At 42.3% G+C, this 20,170-nt stretch overlaps 1 protein-coding gene across 3 annotated transcripts; it reads right to left on the minus strand.

The window, feature by feature from the left end:
- Positions 1–2,770: 2,770 nt before the first annotated feature.
- LOC135903551 (cuticle protein 10.9-like) lies at positions 2,771–18,427 on the minus strand. 3 transcript variants are annotated; one of them, XM_065433862.1, is made up of 3 exons: positions 17,901–18,427; positions 17,744–17,796; positions 2,771–4,829 (listed from the first exon to the last, which is right to left on the minus strand). In XM_065433862.1, exons 2-3 carry the CDS (start codon positions 17,765–17,767, stop codon positions 4,443–4,445), a joined length of 411 nt encoding a protein of 136 aa, XP_065289934.1. In that variant the 5' UTR covers positions 17,768–17,796; positions 17,901–18,427; the 3' UTR covers positions 2,771–4,442. The 3 variants fall into 3 exon arrangements, with proteins under 3 accessions (XP_065289934.1, XP_065289933.1, XP_065289935.1); XM_065433861.1 differs by having other exon boundaries at positions 17,744–17,815; XM_065433863.1 differs by lacking the exon at positions 17,744–17,796.
- Between the last annotated feature and the right edge of the window lie 1,743 nt (positions 18,428–20,170).

A 20,170-nucleotide genomic window follows, 5' to 3' on the forward strand; every position in this document is an offset into this window, starting at 1 on the left:
AACTGCCGTTTGTCGGCAGCTGGCGCACGCCAACCTGTGGACAACAACGTACGTTCCGGCAGTGTTGTCCGTATCAGTAAAGATCCTCCTTCAAAAGGTTGCTGTGCCCATTCTGATGCACTAGCGTGGAATGTATTGTCACACTGTTCACAGCATCAATCGAACTCTGTTGCGTACTGAGTGCGTTTGCACTTTTGGAAGCTGGACTTTCTCTTCATTTAATCTTTCCGTCCCCTTTTCCCTTTCCTCAGTGTAGAGTAGCCAACCGGGCCCAGTCCTGGTGAACCTGCCTAGCTTTCATTTATCATATGCTCTTTCTCTATAGGTTAATGTATGTGTCAAACCCTGCGACGGAGCTGCAAGTGTCATTTTTAAACAAAAAGCCACAGTATGCATAGAGCAAAAGGGGCCCTGTGGCGCCGCTTCTCTTTCCAGCTGTATTTTTTCCCCTGTGTTGCTCGCTTCTTTTGCCCCCAACTTTCTGTAAAGTGGTAACCGCTATAGCATTGTAGCCTCTCTTCGCCAACGCTGAAGTCATATGTGTGGGCCGACAGCCGATAGTATGAGCTGGGGAGAGCGACAAATGCGCTTATCCATTTCGTACTTTTTCTCCCGCCATGCGCTGCGAAGAACTTGTAGGGCTCTTTACGTGTAGCATTGCACTTCCTAGTGTCCACGCCTTGTTTTCCGTAGTCGGTGTTCATGAGGTAAATTGCAGTACCTATAACAGTCCCGATTTGAGTGAGTCAGCGTAACCAAGCTGCATACTCTGTTTTATTACAAGCGCTTGTTAGTGGGCTCTAATTTTAATTTCAAACAATAGCGCGAATATTTTTATTCGCTTATGATATGGTTTCAGCACACTCTGAAGAACAAGGAACGACGCGGGACTAAGGTAGAAGTGTAAAAAAAATGAGTAGCGCTTTTACTAGGTCGTTGAGTATCCCATTGTTGGAGTTAGTATTTCATCGTTCTTCTGAAAATATCTGGCTAATCAAGCCCATTTTGAACCTTCGAAGCTCTTAAGGAAAGGAGAGCGCTGTAGCTGCACATAGCATTTGTCAACGGCCTTAAATATCATTCTGGGACGCAGCACGCGATTAGATGTCTTCTATTTCTCCTAATTCGTAAAATATACCCAACCTATTGTAGTATGTTGGAGGGGTCAGCGTGTTGTTTGCCATGTAGTGTGGACTGGCATGATGGATTTAAGAAGGCCACCAAAGAAATAAAACATGAGATTACGGAGTTATCACATGAAGAGCCCATTCAGTTGGTTTATGCAATACTCACGAGACTAACTGAGCCTCACCCCGGCCCCTCAATTTGGCGCCGCAGGAAGTGTCGAAACCTACGTCAGTTTTCTGACGAAGAGTATCCGGACATAGAGCGTATGCCATCTCACAGGTCTTTCTCAGCTCGTTCTGCTAGAAAGATGGCTGATCTTTCTGTATAAAACATTATAATTGTACCGCACCGCTGTTAAATTATGTTAACTCAAAGAGAAACAATTACGTTGTTAATACTGGTCCTGAAATGGACTGACCAACACGAAATAGATACTTCACAAATTTCAGTGGGCGTCTAATATACACGACGCGTAACATGAAGCATAAGATTTTTCCTGAAACAAGTACACCACTTCGTTAACATATGTTAATTAATGTTCAAAGAAAATTCCTTTACTGCCCGGGTCACAAAAGCAACTTCAATTTCAATACGAATAATATTTATCTCAGTACACTCGCACTCGTCATTACACATATATCGGACTAGATAGGCTTCCCCCATAGCGTTATCCACCAGTTTGTAGGTGCAGATTTTATGCGTATGGCGCTCCTGTGTATATAGACAATTTTCATGCTTATAAACAGAGTTCCCAGAAGACTTCCGGTTAAGCCCTCAGGAGCAACACAAGTTGCAATAGCCTATAAACTTGTAGGACCCTCCAGCTGACACCAGTTTTGCTGCAGATTTGGAGTACTTGACAATTGAGTTATATTGTTAAGTATAAGAAAAAAGCCCGTACATGAGCTCGACGTGGGGCGTATGTTCCTTTATATCTGAAAACATCAAGAATATGTGCCTGCTGTATATTATGCGGCAAAGTACTTCTTTTTTTTTTGCCCAACTGTACTCTCGGAAATGGTCATGATCATGAATGGGATCATGAACGCTCTGCTACCACATCACAGATGGAAAGGGTCTATATTGTCTATGGGCGACATGACAAACAGGAAGTCGTCGCAAACCAACAATGCAAGTACACGCAAGTAAACTAGCCTACATGGAAATCGGCGGCTACCATCGAGAAAAATCCCGCTTTTTTGCAAGAGCACGAAACGCAAAAAAAAAACAAAGTTGATTCTTGCTAAGGTTATTCTTGAGCATAAAACCTTCATGAATCTCTTGCAAGCACTTCTCTTACCTTTTTAAAGCCTTGGAATCACCGAATGCAAAACTGCAGCTTGATGTAACCTTCGATGTTGTGCATATGTCATTCCACATGTAAGCACTGGCATGCGTAGCTAGCCTTGTGTTTGTGAAATAACTCTCGCACACCTTTGTTGGAACGGTTGTGTACTGGTACAGGGTGCAGCACTAGATCACATTTACTTGGGGCTATTTCTGCATTTCTATGAACATTTGGATGCACAGGTACGCGGCAGATGCACCATCTAACACAGACAATGTGTAAAATATTTGTACTCTTGCTTTTTTTTGCATTCAGAAGCTCAGCTGACTTATCAAAATATTAGTTACACTTAAGTGATCTTTCAACATATATATATATTCTATTAACGCAAACACTGAATGCAGAGAACCTCTAAAAGAAAAAAAAAGTATTATAAGCGTATTATAATATCCGTTCGATTGTTAGTTGTCAGCACGTTTAAGCATTTTACACAACTTGTAGCTTAGACGCTAACACATGAACAGGACAAAAAATGCCGGAAAATATAGGCATTCACTCCGACATTTCTGAGAACGCAAGAAGGAAATAATGAGATCGCATGCACCATTTCAGTAGTGTTCAGCCACAATTGTCGAGATATTATTTTCCATGACAAAGACGATATCGGCAACTTTGCCTATGTCTTAGGAAACAACACATTGAGTTAGTGAAGCCGATGCCTCTTAGTACTATCGTGACAAAATTAAGAACGACAGCAGGCGCTGTAGACTGAGAGAGGTACATGGACGACATCAGGCTAAACTTTCTAGGAACAAAATTTACTATCTACAAAGGGCTTCCCCTCTCACTATGTGCTCTAGCTTCTAATAAATTTTACAATAACAATAAGACAAAATATCCATCTCGCACATTACAGACCTCCCACATTCGACCACATTCACTTCAAGTGGGAAGGTTCGGCCCTTTCGTGTTGATATTTTCAAAGTGTAAGTTGCACCTACCTAATTTCAGCTTATTGTTGATACAACTTATCAGGACTTCATAAGTAAGCATTTCCTTGGACATAGAGAACCGTATGCAATAGGAACGAATTCGTGTATACAATTCTTCGCAATATATATATATATATATATATATATATATATATTAACAAGGCATGCCCAATCAGTACGGCATTGTTCTTTCCATTTCTTCGGCAGTGCAAACATGGAACACAACTAAAAAATTTTGATGGCGGTAAATGTAGGCTAGCTAACACTTATTAAAGGGGATTAAACTGGTCAACTGGTGGAACTGCTTGGTAATATGGTACCAAAGTTTGTTGCCCACCTCATTTAATCTACAAGTGCAGCAGTAGCAACTGGCTTTTATAAAAGCAATAACATAAAAATTAATAGTTGTGACAAGTAGAACTAATTGATTTGCCTACAAAATTGTAAGCGAACGCTTACAGCTATGGTAGCAATGAAATATGCCGTTCTGCATATTTTGCCCTGGCAACCCTCACTTTCACACATTTCAATATGAATGCTGCTTGCAATGACTTGTGTGTGGAGTGGACCATCAAAAGAACGTGGTAGCCCATACCATAGACCCTAAATAATGATATGTAACGAAATATTCGAATACAGAGCAACTGGTTTTGCATTTCTGTCATCGATTAACAAGGGGCCTCTAGCGCTCCCTTGTCGCCAACTATGGTTAGCGAAAAAAGTAACTAAATATCTTCACCAGCAAGGCACCTCATTTTCTGGTTGAAAGCAGCGTCTACGCAGCCGTACTAATTGAGAACTTGCTCGTGTCGTTACGGTGGCGACATATACAGTTTGGAAGACGGATGACTCACTGCCTTTTCCTATAACTTTGTCATATCTAGCCTAGAAACGAGCTGTTCATGGCATCACCTATTGCTGTACACAAAAAAAATTGAATTAGAATAGCAATGTCCACGGAGCGACAGGAAAATGAGGAGCGTTATTTTCGCGTCATTGCAAGCTCCCAGTTGACAGCAGCCGTGGCACGTAATTTACGCTTGTGCGTATACGCTGTGCTTCTGTGGTGCCCTCTTCTTTTTCTTGGCTTCAGCGAGAACAGTCGGCGGTGGAGTGACTGGCGGCAGCCTGGCGAGCAGCCTTCCGAGCGTCGAGTCCGGTTCAACCTTCTCCCAGTGGTGCATGTGGATGACCGCGTCGGCGGGGTACGAGGTCTCGGTGCCGGGTTCGTTGGTGCACACGAACACGTGCACGCCCGTGGCGTCAGCCAGGTAGTGCACCTGGCGGTACAGGCCCTTGGCGTCCATGTAGCCGTACGTGCCCATCCGCACGTTGTCGGCGTCCGTGATCTCCAGCCTGTAGATGCGCGTACCGTGCTCGTCCGTGTGGTCGTAGTTGACAGTGTACGGAACGTCCGCCTCCTTGGGGAACAGATTGAAAGCCCACATAAAACAACTGTACACGAAGTGCGAGCAACGTTTAGTGTAAACGCGTGAGCTAAACTCAACTTAACTTGGCCAGTACTTATACTAAGCGTTTGCCGCTCTGGCTGCAGCTAGCGTACTCGCGATCTGCGAAAACCGACACGCCATTCACGTCTTTATATACAGGTACGTATGCGGACTCCTTAGCCACACCATGGCTGCAACGTTTGTAGATCAAAGTCCGTAGTTTATGCTCTGTTTATTATGTTAAACTAATAATGAGACATACCATAAATATTTATATTTAGCTCCGGAAAAATTCCAAGCGAGCATTTCACACGCGCACTTCAGTTTAAAGTATGAACCCAAGGTATAGGACTGAAAAAATAATTATGAACACCCAAATAAGAATGGCTTAGTACTTATGCCTTTGCTCTGCGGCACATGAGGTAAATTTTAAGGCAAATTTTGAAATGCGTGAGTAAATTACAGGCTCTATTAAAATTCCGAACACCCCCCTTTCAGTCACGCAGTCTCCATAAGAATACACAATTTTGCTTTGAACATCTTGACCAATGGCTGAATGATGAATGCTAATATAACGCTGTACAACGTAAAAGCAACGTCTTAAGTCACTTTAGCTAGGAGAGTTAGGCAAAACAATGGTAATTTAGGAGGCAGTCTGCAAGGTCTATGCAATCATACTCAGACTATCTTGGTGTAACAGATTCTCAAGTTCTTTTTATGACATGTTCAATTTTATATAAGAAGTCAATATTCATATTAAATTATTGTTTGTAACGATGCCCACCAACCCGATGAGACGTTACAAAAACTGTTTTTTTTTCTGTTTTTTGCAAAGCCTGCACCTCGTTTTGAGAAAAACATATATTGAAGGGATGCAGGACACTAAGTAATAATTTGTCCCTGTAGGGGTTGCCGGTATTTATTAAACACTCACAAAGTTTTCCCATTGTGCACCGAAGAACAAAAATAGAAATAATTTCATATTTAGAGAGAGTTAGTGAAATGTTATGGCTTATGTACACTGGTAGTTTGATTTGTTTGCAGCGTTTATGAGGTCATGAAATTAATAGCCAAACGCTCGGTTCCTTCAAATGTTTGTGCGTAACATGCTGTACGAAGTTGGTGTTCCAGGTCTCAGTGAACGCAGGTAGCAAAGTTTTTTCTTGTATAGGGTTGAAATAATCAAAATATCATCGGTAATGTATTTTCTAAACTTGAACAGGATCGGTAAATTACAGTTTTTGTAGAAAAATACATACAGTCCTATCGCGGTAACGTTTAATTTTACCTTTATTTGCAACTAACCTATAACATAAAGATTACTTGGTAACTAAACCAACTTGATATTTGTATTTTTGCTAGTTTCCGTCACGGTTAGAGGTTACATGGGTCGAAGTACAGTATTTTGAATGTTACTGCAACGCCAAATGTCTCGTAACCTTTAGATTGTAACTTATAAAAAGAAAGCTGGTATTTGTGGCTCAGGAGACCTACTATCTGGATTGGAAATTTCCTGATTATTCTGGCGCATTTCGATCCTGATATGACATTTTGAGCCAGGACTAACGTGTGAAACATGGTGTGCGGTCGCCGGACGAAGGCAGGTTGGACTAAATTAAGTTGTTATTGGTGCCAGTCGCAATCTTTGTTTTCGCAATATATAAAAAAGTTTATATCTTGCACGAGCGCATGCTCAAGACAACCAGCAGCGATGCAGTGATCAATTTTATATACTGCATAAAAAAATTAAAAATGGGGTTTACGGGCCAAACCACTTTATAATTATGAGGCACGCCGTAGGGGGGGGGGGGGGTCTCCGGAAATTTCGACCACCTGGGGTTCATTAACGTGCACCTAAATGTAAGTACACGGGTGTTTTCGCATTTCGCCCCCATCGAAATGCGGCCGCCGTGGCCGGAATACGATCCCGCGACCTCGTGCTCAGCAGCCCAACACCATAGCCACTGAGCAACCACGGCGGGTATATACTGCATACGTGCCATTATAATGTAAAAGCAAGCCCCAGAAACATTAAACCGACATCGGAGGATATTGCGGCGAACGATGCTGTGGCATAAATTACAACTACGATTCAGCGTGGTGGAAAGCCTAAGGCTACCACTGCAGGCATGTTATGCCGTGGTATAAAGCCTGCCTGCAGAAAAACTAAACGCAGATGCATTATGGTGATTGAATGTACATTTGTACCCGATATCTTTTTTCATTTCTTTGAGCATCAACGCTTCCTTTAATCGCGTTTGTATATCTTCTCCTGAAACACGACAACTTTTGGTAGCAAGACGCACATTGAAGGGTGCGCGCGGGCGCTCGCTGGAATACTGTAAAAGCTCGACGACCGACAGAATAAAAGCGTCGAGCAGGCCCAATAACTATTCTGTAGCGGAGAAAAATGTTTTGTACCCTGCAACAGAATGTAATATGGCGCTGTATTTTTTTTTGCTTTTTTAACGTATAATGGGGGTGGTTTCTAAACTGCAGCAAATGTTGGGCTCCTTAGGAAACGCCAGACATGCACCACTTTCGCCTAGTCATTAACACGCGAGAAAGACGCCGCTACATTCACATGACAGCGGGCAACAGCCGCTCCAGTAATGTCTCGTACAGAGATGAACGGGCGCTCACGTTATGAGGCCACAATGGCGGCCGGCCAATTGAGCAGAGAGAAAATATACAAATACAAACGAACAGCAACATCTTTAAACTATGAATATTAGAATCTTGATATACTGTTATGTGACACTTTGGCGGAACTGTACCTAGGTTATCGCTTTTATTTACACTCTATAGATGGACGCCATAATCAAACGCGCTTCATCTTCAGTCAAACATGAGCGCAGTTATATCTCCTCTACGTTGTGTGGCTATCAATAAGCATGCCGGGAAGGGTATCGCCGATACGGTCTTTTTGTAACGGTCATGTCGCGCTTTGCTTCATCGCTTTAACCACGTTTTAACACTCTCCGATTTCATTGCGTGCGCTTACCAAGCGTGTTGTGTATCTGAGTCGCTCGTGACGCAGGGTACAGCTTCCAGAAATACTCCTGAAGGTGCGCGAGCCGCTGAAAAGAAGCATTGTCGCCGTGGAGCAGCGGCATGTTTGGCGCGCTGCGTGGCCGCTTCAAGGAACCGCATTGCCGATGGACAAGGGTAAAAGTTATTCGCTTTCGTGAGAGTGGTGAGCGTCGCTTATGTTGTGACTGCTGTAACGAATACCGAAGACAGCAATAAATGTGACCCAGGTAAGCAATGCTTCTTGTTCAATTATTTATTTGCTGGTGTGTGGGTGTCGTATATTTCCCTGTCAATTCGTGCTCATGCTTACGCTACTGAGTTTTATTGAAGCGCACTACTTGCTCGCTTCATAAACGCTTTTCTTTTAAATCTCCATGGTTCAATGTGTTGGTTATTCTTAAAGCTCTAGTATATGTTGCACTTTTGTACGTGCGCACAGCATTATACCTCATGCACGGAACTGGTGTTTTGTGCTGATGTGGTCATATGTTTACAAATGAATTGTAAACAATCCTTAATAAAAGAATAATAATTGCAGTAATTAAATTTGTAATCACTTGATATCGCGTTTTAACTGTTAAACTGTCACATTCTTCCAGTGTTGTTTTTTTGTACTGGAGTGGAGTACGAACGGACTTGCAAATTAATTTGCGTGATTAGTTTGAATTGACTAATATTTTTTTAGTATTTAACCCTGAAGTTTTATTGTTACCGAAATGTCCTTGATAGAGCATACTTAAATTTGGCGTGTTTAATTTTATGTTCTGTGGCAATATTTTATCTGTTTGTGGTTAATTTATGTCTCTTTCATTACATGTTGATAGCTGTTGGCAGTGAGACTTAAACTAGTAAATATAAGATTTTAAGATTACTATTCTGTACTTCATTCTCCACTGTCCAGCAAGGTGATCGGAGAATTAACAACTGACATACTGGCCGCAAACAGACATCATTGTGCTCTCAACAGGGCTGAGGTCCTCTTCCTTATGATAGTCTAAAACTTATATGTAACTGTATTAAGACATAACTGCATCATTCTTAGTGCTGCTGTAGCAATAAATGTATGCAGCCACGCAGCGCTGTGCTTGAAGTTTTTTTTCAATATTGCTTCATGGAGCAAACTTGAGCTCCCAAATTGTCCGCGTACAAACGAACATAGCATATATAGATGCTATTGGTGACCTGTTAGTGTCACATGGCCTTCTGTGATCCTGATACATTATCTCAGTAAAACACAGGCAAAAGCTTCTATCATACTTATGCCATAGCCTGTTTAACAAGATCAACGTACTTTAAAGTAGACTTTGAGAGTGAATACTTATGGTGCCGGCAATAGAAATGTATATAACAGCGTGATCAAACTCAGATGCCTTGATTTCCTATTTGCAATATGAGCATTTAATTTAAATACCTACAAATGTTAACTGGTGAGCTATACATTACTTGAGGTGATTTTTCATATTAGTGGTGGAGTGTCTGTGTTCACACATGTGCCGAAATTGAAGTGTGATGATCTTACTATAATAAAGGGGGGGGGGGGGGGCTACACATTAGTCAGTATGTTTGAAATATTCGTCTGGTATATTTGCTAAGATTTTAGTATTAGCTCACATGTATGCAAGCATTGCGTCTACTACTTGCATGAACATGTATAGACGTGTACTTTCAACATCTGTTCTTAATTTTGTTCTTGCTCAATTACAGCCTGAAAGGCTGCTTTTTTTCTCTCCCTGCCGCTTTCCCTATAGTACTGACTTGGAAGCGCTGCACATGGCTCTATGGTAGTCTTCTTCTTTCAGATGTTACCCATAATCAAAGAATTATAATTTTGCATTTTCGCATTTGCTACATTGCATTTGGAGTGTCCTTGGAACCGTATTCTTAATGTACAACAGGGTGTGTAACAATATTAGTGTGGTCTTCAAAGTTGATATTATAACAATTGTTCCATTTCTGTTGTAGTGCGTGTAACGTCATGGTGCAGTTCAAGTTTTCCTGGTTTTCTTGTTTGCTAACCGCAGTGCAAACATATATAAACAGTTAACAGCACTTCAGTGATGTTATGTATAGCTCATGGTGTATTATGATGTAAATGTTACTGCTTTTGAGAGATACTTATTCCTCAAATGCACAGAGAAAGTGCTTCCTCCAGTGCTTACATGGACATGTATAGAGATCTAATTTCAAAATTTGTTTTTAATGTTATCTTTGTTGAGTCGTAGGCTGAAAGATTTGCTTTTGGTCTTGATGCGAATTTACATTTATGTTGGCTTGGAAGCATGCATGACCTTATGGTCCAGTCTTCTTCTTTAGGTGTCAACTATAGCCGAAACTTTGTATATTTCTTGCATTTGCTACATTGCACTAGCAGCGCCCTTATTGTCCTGCTCTAAAGCTGCACAGGATGTGTAAAGCTTTTTTTTCTGTAGTATCCAAGGTGGATCTGAATACAAATGTCCAATTCATGCTTTAGTGCCTGCAATCTGATATACTTAAACTTTGCATTGTTCGCTTGATTCCTGACTGCAGTACAAACTTTTACATGGACAGTTAACACGGGTCTAATGATAACATGCATGGGTAAAACACCGTGATATGTTACAGGTGAATTCCTGTGATATTGTGGAAGGGATAGTATTTTTTTGAAGTTTCAAATCTAGTTATGTGCCTGCAAGGCCTGCTGTATTTGTGGCGTATCCTACGTTGTATTTTCAAATAAAGATATTGCATTCTATAGAACCTTATACTAGCTGTGGAACTGTCAATTTATACTCGAATTATTTATACAAGCCAACTGTGCCTTCTCCTCAGGCCTTCATATTCTGTTTTCAACTGTATTGTTGAGAACATTACCGCTACATATTTGCTCATATGTTGAGTGACGGGCAGCTTAATTTCGTCAGAAATCCGAAACGATACTAGTAGTAGCCTTTGCTGGCTGAAATACGAGTTAAGTGATTTAAGTGGAAGTAAGCTTTTGTTACCCCATTCAGCTGAGCGGTTCGTTTCGCAGAGAATTTTATATGGGCCCCGCTCTTTGCATGGACTGCCGAGCCGGGTGCGGCCTGACTACGGGGACGCACCACCTCTTGGGCTTTGTACCAGAAAGGCCAAATCCATGCAGGCTACACCTAGTCAGCTGTCGCCAAACGATAGAGGTGCGTCATTTCCTTCTTTCGCGTTTCTCTTTGCTTGCGCCTCTTCTTTCTTGTGCACTTCTTTCAGCGGCCGGATTAAGCAGACTACGACCGTGCGCGGAGAAATGTGAGCCCTCGCGAAGGATGCCACTCCGCCAGTCTTTTCTGTACACTGTCTCTTCACGCACTTGCGCTTCGAAATAGTTCCCCTGTCCACTTCGTGTGGTTTCCACAGCAAAGGGTGTCCCTATGTCTCTCAGCCTAAGCAAAAAAAAAAGTGCGTTTTGCTGGCAACTTAAAACTTACACAAGCCGTAGCATCTCCTCATGACTGCAAGGAGATCTAGTGAAAAAATGCTATCTACCCCTCAAAAATCACAACAAAAGTGAGTGCGGGAGAACAGGTCTTTACTTACGAATGGCATTGTAAGTGACAGACGCATACTCTTTTTGGGTACAGTTGTGTAGCTGTAAACCAATTATTGAAGGAAATTTTTGCTTTGCCCATGAACAACGTCAAGCGTTGAGACCCTTGACCCGGGCTTTTGCTGTTTTTCACTTCTTGCGTATGCATTTATGTTTACTGTGTGGATTGTTCCAAATGTATTATTCAGCATGCGAAAATTAAAGAAGAAAATCAGTCAGCTGAAATTCATCTTTTTTTTTCATTTTCGCAAGCAAAATGATACCTTATAGGAGCAATCCACCGAGTAAACACAAATGGATGTGCAAGAGCAGTGCGAGCCAAAGGTCGGAACACTTGACGTTGGCAAAGCGAAAATTTACCTAATTTATTGCTTAGCAGCTAGACAATTGTAACCCAAAAGAATACGAGTCTGTAACTTACAATATACTATTCGAAAGTAAAGAAATATTTGGGGGCTCCCGTGCTCACCTTTGTTGCGCCTTTTTGAGGAGTAGGTGGCACTTTATCCCTTCAAATCCTTGAGGTCGAACAGGAGATGTTGCGGAGCCCGTAAGGTCTAAGTTGCCTGCAAAACGCAATGTTCTTTTTTTATTTTGCTTAGGCTGAGAGGGACACAGGGACACCCTTTGGCCTGGAGATCGCATTAGGTGGACACGTGAAATATTTCGAAGCGCAAGCGCCTGTAAAAGCAGCGTCCGAAAAAGACTGGCTGAGGGGCATCGTCCGCGAGGGCTCACATTTCTCCACGCATGGTTGTAGGCTGCCTAATACGGCCGCACAAAGAAGCGCGTAAGACAGAAGAGGCGCAAGCCGAAAGAAGAGCGAAAGGAGCAAGAGACGCACCTCTGTTGCAAGGCGACAACTGCCTGGGCGGAGCATGCGCAGAGCAACGGGGCTTTTGTGGAACATACCGCAGAAAGAAGCCCGACAGAAACAAGAGCCGCGTCCCTGTTGCTGGGCGACACCGGCTCTACGGAGCATGCGCAGCGCGGTGTCCACCTGGGACCTCCAGCAAGCCGCTTTGTGTAAACATTCTCATGGTTCAACCAGTATACTGCAGAATGTAACCTCTATATTTAGGCAAAAGCGCTCAATACTGTAGCCTAAAGTACAGGTTAAAATGTTAAAGGTTATTGTAACGTCAAATCTAAGTGCCGCCTACTCCCTTTTAAGAGAAGTTAACTTTGTAAAGGCTGATCTTTCACTTACAAATTAAAGGCGCCCAAATTTGTGATAATATACTCCTTTAATAAACGTTACCGTGCTAAAATTGTATGCAAGCATGTCTGAGCGTTAAAATATTATTTTACACTCTGCGCAGTGTGCCCAATATTCTGAAAGAATTGAAGGTGTCAAAAATTGATGTTTTATTTAAGTAGAAGGTACCTTATATGGGACTATCTCATCCATGTTAGTAATGATATTGCCGGCTTTGTCTCTTAACGCATAGGTCTGATTCTGACCAATTCCTAGTTTCTTCTTCACTGTTCTTAGGCTTCCGCCGTTCCTGAGGGCATGTTCAATTCTATCCATATTATACTTCCTTATGTCAGCTGTCTTACGCTTGTTGATTAACTTCGAAAGTTCTGCCAGTTCTATTCTAGCTGTAGGGTTAGAGGCTTTCATACATTGGCGTTTCTTGATCAGATCTTTCGTCTCCTGCGATAGTTTACTGGTATCCTGCCTAACGGAATTACCACCGACTTCCATTGCACACTCCTTAATGATGCCCACAAGATTGTCGTTCATTGCTGAGGAGTTCTATAGAGATTTATACAGTACCAGTGGCCCCCACAGCGATAATGGAAAAGAAAATAGTCTAGAGGAATTCGAAATCCCACGGATAACGCCGGAAGAAGCAAAGAAAGCCTTAGGAGATATGCAAATGGGGAAAGCAGCTGGGGAGGATCAGGTAACAGCAGATTTGTTGAAGGATGGCGGGCAGATTGTTCTAGAGAAACTGGCCACCATGTATACGCAATGCCTTATGACGTCGAGCGTACCGGACTCTTGGAACAATGCTAATATAATCCTAATCCATAAGAAAGGGGACGCCAAATACTTGAAAAATTATAGACCGATAAGCTTACTGTCCGTTGCCTTCAAACTATTTACTAAGGTAATCGCAAATACAATCAGGAACACCTTAGACTTCTGTCAAGCAAAGGACCAGGCAGGATTCCGTAAAGGCTACTAAACAATAGATCATATTCACACTATCAATCAGGTGATAGAGAAATGTGCGGAATATAACCAACCCTTATATATAGCTTTCATTGATTACGAGAAAGCGTTTGATTCTGTCGAAACCTCAGCAGTCATGGAGGCATTACGGAACCAGGGTGTAGATGAGCCGTATGTAAAAATACTGGAAGATATCTATAGCGGCTCCACAGCCAGCGTAGTCCTCCACAAAGAAAGCAACAAAATCCCAGTAAAGAAAGGCGTCAGACAGGGAGATACGATCTCTCCAATGCTATTCACAGCTTGTTTACAGGAGGTATTCAGAGACCTGGATTGGGAAGAATTGGGAATAAAAGTTAATGGAGAATACCTTAGTAACTTGCGATTCACTGATGATATTGCGTTGCTTAGTAACTCAGGGGACCAACTGCAATGCATGCTCAATGACCTGGAGAGGCAAAGCAGAAGAGTGGGTCTAAAAATTAATCTGCAGAAAACTAAAGTAATGTTTAACAGTCTCGGAAGAGAACAGCAATTTACGATAGGTAGCGAGGCACTGGAAGTGGTAAGGCAATACATCTACTTAGGGCAGATAGTGACGGCGGATCCGGATCATGAGACGGAAATAATCAGAAGAATAAGAATGGGCTGGGTTGCGTTTGGCAGGCATTCTCAGATCATGAACAGCAGGTTGCCATTATCCTTCAAGAGAAAAGTCTATAATAGCTGTGTCTTACCAGTACTCACCTACGGGGCAGAAACCTGGAGGCTTACGAAGAGGGTTCTACTCAAATTGAGGACGACGCAACGAGCTATGGAAAGAAGAATGATAGGTGTAACGTTAAGGGATAAGAAAAGAGCGGATTGGCTGAGGGAACAAACGCGAGTTAATGACATCTTAGTTGAAATCAAGAAAAAGAAATGGGCATGGGCAGGACATGTAATGAGGAGGGAAGATAACCGATGGTCATTAAGGGTTACGGACTGGATTCCAAGGGAAGGGAAGCGTAGCAGGGGGCGACGGAAAGTTAGGTGGGCGGATGAGATTAAGAAGTTTGCAGGGGCGGCATGGCCACAATTAGTACATGACCGGGGTTGTTGGAGAAATATGGGAGAGGCCTTTGCCCTGCAGTGGGCGTAACCAGGCTGATGATGATGATGACCTTATATGGAATGGTAAAGTAAATTTTAAACTGCGTCAGATGATTACGGGGCTTGCAGAAATTATTAGTCAGATAAATGTTATAAAGTGTTATTCATACGCTGTCTGTAATTTTTTCGAGCGTACTAGAATAACTGTACTTGACAACGAGTTCACATTCGCAGAAACTAGGGACAATGCTAGGGAAAATGTGTGGAGATTGTATAACGTGTTTCGCTTGATTGTGAGCATTTCATATAAGTGCTTGGCACTTGTTTTTCACAATTTTTCTGACTATCACAATGCGCCCAGCCTCAGGTGTATCCGTTTAACTGAACGAAGTACGTTGTTTATATTTAAAATAAATGGTCACATTCTGCCTTATGTAGAGGCGAAGTTCCATGTGCGCAGGCTAATTATGGCCTGTGGAATAAGTCACGTATGCAAAAGGTTAGGAGTGCGATATGTGTGCTTTACGAACATCGAAAAATTTAGTTCACTGTCTTTCGAAAACTATGACCGCCACCGAGGTAGGACTTGATCGAAAGAGGGGAAAATTATCGCGGATGTGCGTGAAATTAAATGTGTGTGACCAAGTTTTAGCCATTGTAAAAACATTCCTTTACCAAGTGCTTGAAGGCGTTATACAGTCGTATTGAGCATTATGTCCCAGCGTCCGCAAATAACTCTACATAACACTGAGTTCGCTTTTGGTAAAAAATAGGAGGAGGTAGGAGTGGTAAGGGGGCATGTTAAGTTTAATGAGCGGCAAATGTTAGCATTCAGGCTAAATTATGAACTTTGAAATTATTAGCTTATCACTCGTTTTCTCTTTACTTTTTGTGCGCTGAGGTGCCCGTTTCTTAAAACGGGCTCCTCAACGTAACTCCTTGATCCAAGCAAGTCATTGTAGTCATATTTCGTGTACTTAAATTGACGGCATGTTATCGATGATGTGTAGGTGATGTTTGAAGTGTATGGGTTAATTACAATCTTTGCAGTCAATTAAGTATTCAAGCACTTCAGAGTGCAAGTATGTTTCACAATTGGTGTAGAATTTAGTATGCTGTACTGGGCAATCACCTTCTCAACTTTTACTCCGCTATCAACTTCTTTGTATTTAACACATTCTTTAAGCAGCGCAAACACCGCCTATACACATCGGCCTCCTCAGGTGGCCAGTATAAAAATCAGACCGACTGTATACTAAGCAATTAACAGATAGAAAACCTCAGTAATTCAGTGTAAAACACTACCTGGTACTAATTATTTGTCAGATCCTCAACTATACACTAATCGCAGAAATACTTGTTAGACTACGAACGATTAAAAATACAGCTATACGTACTCGTTACAAGCTTGATTATTTTCTTCTTAATGTTGTGCAGCTGAATGCAGCTTAATGCAATGCAGCAGAACTTAAAATTGGGATCTCATTGACCAGGTAGCACTCGAGCTCTGGAACGATGCCAAAAAAAAAATACCGAAGAAGCCGATAAAAGAGAGAAAAATAGCGGTGTTGCCAGAGAAAGCAGTTACCATATCACAAGAAAAGAAGTTGGCCAAAGCAAAGGGTGTCACCGCATACACAAGAAAACTAACTGCCAAGTTTTGAAAACGGACAAGAATAAACGAGGAAGACTGATTAAGGGCACAGGCTAAGCAAATACAGAAATGCAATTGGAAGGGAAGAACTAGACACCTCTTCAACAAAGTTAAGAAATCACAGGTGTTTTTAACCTAAACCAATGCAGCCCTTAACACGCAGGGACAGCATCTAATGATGACACAAGACATAAAGAAAAGATAGATGGAATACACAGAAAATCTATTTGAGAAAAGAATGATGGAGGAAGAGTGTTGCGTAGATATTGTATATGAGCTAGAACCAATAACCTTAGAAGACGAAGTTAGACAGGCTTTACAGCGGTTACCTGCCTAGGAAGTATGTGGTCCAAACAACAAGCCGTATTGAAATCGTTAAGGAGACCTTACCAGAATCAACAGAAGTGATCACTAAATTATGTCACTGAATATTGAAGACAGCAGAATGGCTAATAGGCTGGAAGCGGTTTATTTTTATTCCACTGCATAAATGAAGGAGATGCCGGAGAATGTTAAATGTGTAGAACCATTGCGTTAATATCTCACATAAGTAAATTACTATTCAAAATACAGCAGGAAAGGTAAGAGCCATGCACACAAAGAGACATGGTGATGAAGATAGTTTCTGAGAGCCACTGATGAAGATCGTTTTCGACATGATGTTTTGTATGTTCCATGCGTGATTCCAACAAGTTAAGGCACTTTTCGCTTCGCTTTTTCGTGCTTGCTTAGGTGTGGCAGTTTCAGGATAGATATTATTCAAGAAATTTCGACAGAAGCGCCTAAAGTAAGCATTGGCAGGGTGAGCGGGAAAATACTTTTGCTTTAAAAAGTAGAAGACGTATTTCTGCTACTTCCACGCAGGTTGTTATCATTCGACAATGCATAGTATATGCTTTTGCTTTGATGAGGCATACGTTGAAGTTGCTGTTTTACTTCGTTAGGCTAGTGAATAAATAATGCAGTGAACTTTTATAAAATCTTACAATCAGCTATCATTTTATGTTCAGCCCTGTTCTGCCGGTTGCTTCAGCATAAACATGTGTAGCTTTCAGTTCCTTAGAGCTGCTTTCTTCACTGAGAATTAGTTACATTTCGGGGTAACTGTATCGGTGACCACTGAGTAAAAGGAATGCAATCTCCCTCGTCAGGTCTTTATCCGAACCCCCGAGATCTCTGTCTCTGTCGATCTCTATCATAAATAGCAGCTGCAGGATCCAAACCACAAAGCGATAATGTAACAACGTCTTTACACGTTTCCATAAATAGCAAAATTCCCATATCACAAACAATACATACTGAGCTCAAATACTACCTCAAGGGCAAGATTTCGGCGCGTAAGAAAAATCCGAACTTACATTGACATCAGCGGCCCTCCTCATGAGATGACCCTGAACCAACGCAGCAGACACTGCACACACCACAAGAATCTACTTGTGGAGATGCTATTTTCACGCTCCGTTGAGAGTATTCACATAATCTTAAGGTTGTCAAGCACAGACCGCAGAAACCCACCTTTAGAAGCATCCTTCTTTTTGGTAAGTCTCGCTGTCGATATCCTGGAACGAGCGACCGCCGAGTGCCGATTTTCACTCACCAGACCACGAAGTAACTTGCAGTCTTCATTCGCACCTCACCGGTCGTGATAGCATGTCGTGGACAGGTCGAAATGCAACCAATGCAAGCGTAGACACTTTACTTGGAGAGAGGGAGATTGAGAGAGCGCGCGGAACATCAGCTGAGCACAAGCTCAATTAAAAACTAAGAATGAAGGAGTGTCTAAAACGAAGGGATTGTTTAGCGTTTTTTTTTCTTGTTCTAAAATATGTTGGGACGCTCACTTCCTCCCCAGGGCCTTGAACGAGTGACACCAAATTCCTTGGTCGGCGTCTTCAGCGGAGCTTGGGCGCATTAACCGACCTTGGCGTTTGTGGCGATCCTTTTGAGGTTGTTCTGATGTATAACACGCTCGGGGACAATACAGAAATGTGCTAACGGTTCGGCGCTTCTTCTCCTCTTTCTCCTCCTCCTTCGATGATGCGGAGAAGTCGCCTTCCTGCGAGTGCCATTCCGGACGGCTGGAACTGGTATGAAGCGCGTGTGGGCATTAGACTTTCAAATTAGAGGACACTTAGAATTTCTCCCTGCCACTGCGGCCAATGCACGTTAGAAAAAGAGGAAAAACAAAACAAGGAATGGAAATGGTTGAAAGCCTTCTACTCGGGCTAGCGTGGCTAAGAAATATTAATTGGTTATCCGCGTACGGCCTCTTGGTATTCGGCGGGTCCGCAGCCGATCACTATCCAGCTCAAGGCATGCAGGTCCGTACGAGACAGGAATAAGGAGACGGACGCTTTACCATCGGCGACGTTTCTGTGTGATCGGCGAAAGGGGCAGCTACGAGTTTTGAAATGTGTGACGGACATTTAAAAACAAAAAGAGGATTGCACTTCAGCTCATTCCTTTCAGACGCGTACACGTAGGAATCGCGCTAGTCCCATGCGAGCCACCCTGTCCAAGTGTTCATTGTTATAGCTATGAACGGTTGAGCATTTCGTCACGTTTCGGCAAATGCGCAGGCTATTTCCCATCGTCTTCGACAATGTCACGGAAAGCTAGTAAGCGGAAAAAGCGTTCGCGGGAAGCTAGTAAGTGGAAAAGGCGACCATGCCCATTGCGTGGCTGTGACTTTGCATTCTAGCGGGTCTCCCGTTGTCTCTCTCCATTTTAGTGGGACCTTGCCTGCATTGGCAGTGAAGATCTGATTATGAGCATCTGTAATCTGTGTGAGGGTGCTTTTTTGCAGAACTTGCCCGGCAAATCAGACCTTCCCGGCTGCCGCTTTCGAACATACAGGGCTCAGCCAAACAGAGGAAAGGGTGAATAAAACAACCGACTAGGCGCATGGATATTTTCGTGTAAATGAACATTTGATTAAACTGTTCAGTCTTGTCTTCTTCCGAAGCATCAAAGGTAGAACACACTAACAAGAATGTTTTTTTCTTGTTCATGAACGCCAACTACAAGTACGTATATAGTCATGTACAATGCAATACTGGCTATAATGACATGACTATACGTGTAAGCAATATTTACTTTACATGTACATATATCTTGTATCCCACTCACGTTTTATGCCGCAAGGCAAACTGCTGAATAAAAAAAAACACAGACACACAACGTGCAACCTATTTTACTTTTGTTCGTTTATTTATCTGCATCAATGGTGGTAGTGTTCAGTATAGCTTGCGCCAAATATAAATCGCACGCTTAAATTTCTTGTGATTTTCATCTGTTCAGCTTTCTGGGGCTTTATACCTACTCTTGGTCAACCCGGCTTAGCGTTTCTGAACTAGCTGCTAGAATTTTATGATCATTGTCGTCATCTAGGAATGTAAAGAATTATTTTTTTCTAACCGGATATTTTTACAAATATAGGACCGCATACTCAAAAGTATGCAATCGGTTTTGATGTGAATGTGCCCTGATCGAATCGCAGTCATCCCATCTGTAACAGCATGGGCCTCTATATGCGCTGTAACAGAGTAGAAATCTTGGTGGTTTGCTTTGGTAACGACGCTCGGAAAGTAGCATAATACGAATTTAGTCCCAATACTCATTCCAGGCAATAATTGTATGGTACATGCAGTGACCTGCTTCAAAGAAACGGGAGGATAATTGCAACCACGCTGGTATAGTGATTAAGGAAGATAACGACAAATTGCTCGTATCCATACGCAAGGCATGTCTCGAGTAAAAAAAAAAACGCATTTCGACAGATACCC

The sequence above is a fragment of the Dermacentor albipictus genome, chromosome 1, assembly GCF_038994185.2.
Source record: "Dermacentor albipictus isolate Rhodes 1998 colony chromosome 1, USDA_Dalb.pri_finalv2, whole genome shotgun sequence".
Lineage (NCBI taxonomy): Eukaryota > Metazoa > Arthropoda > Arachnida > Ixodida > Ixodidae > Dermacentor > Dermacentor albipictus.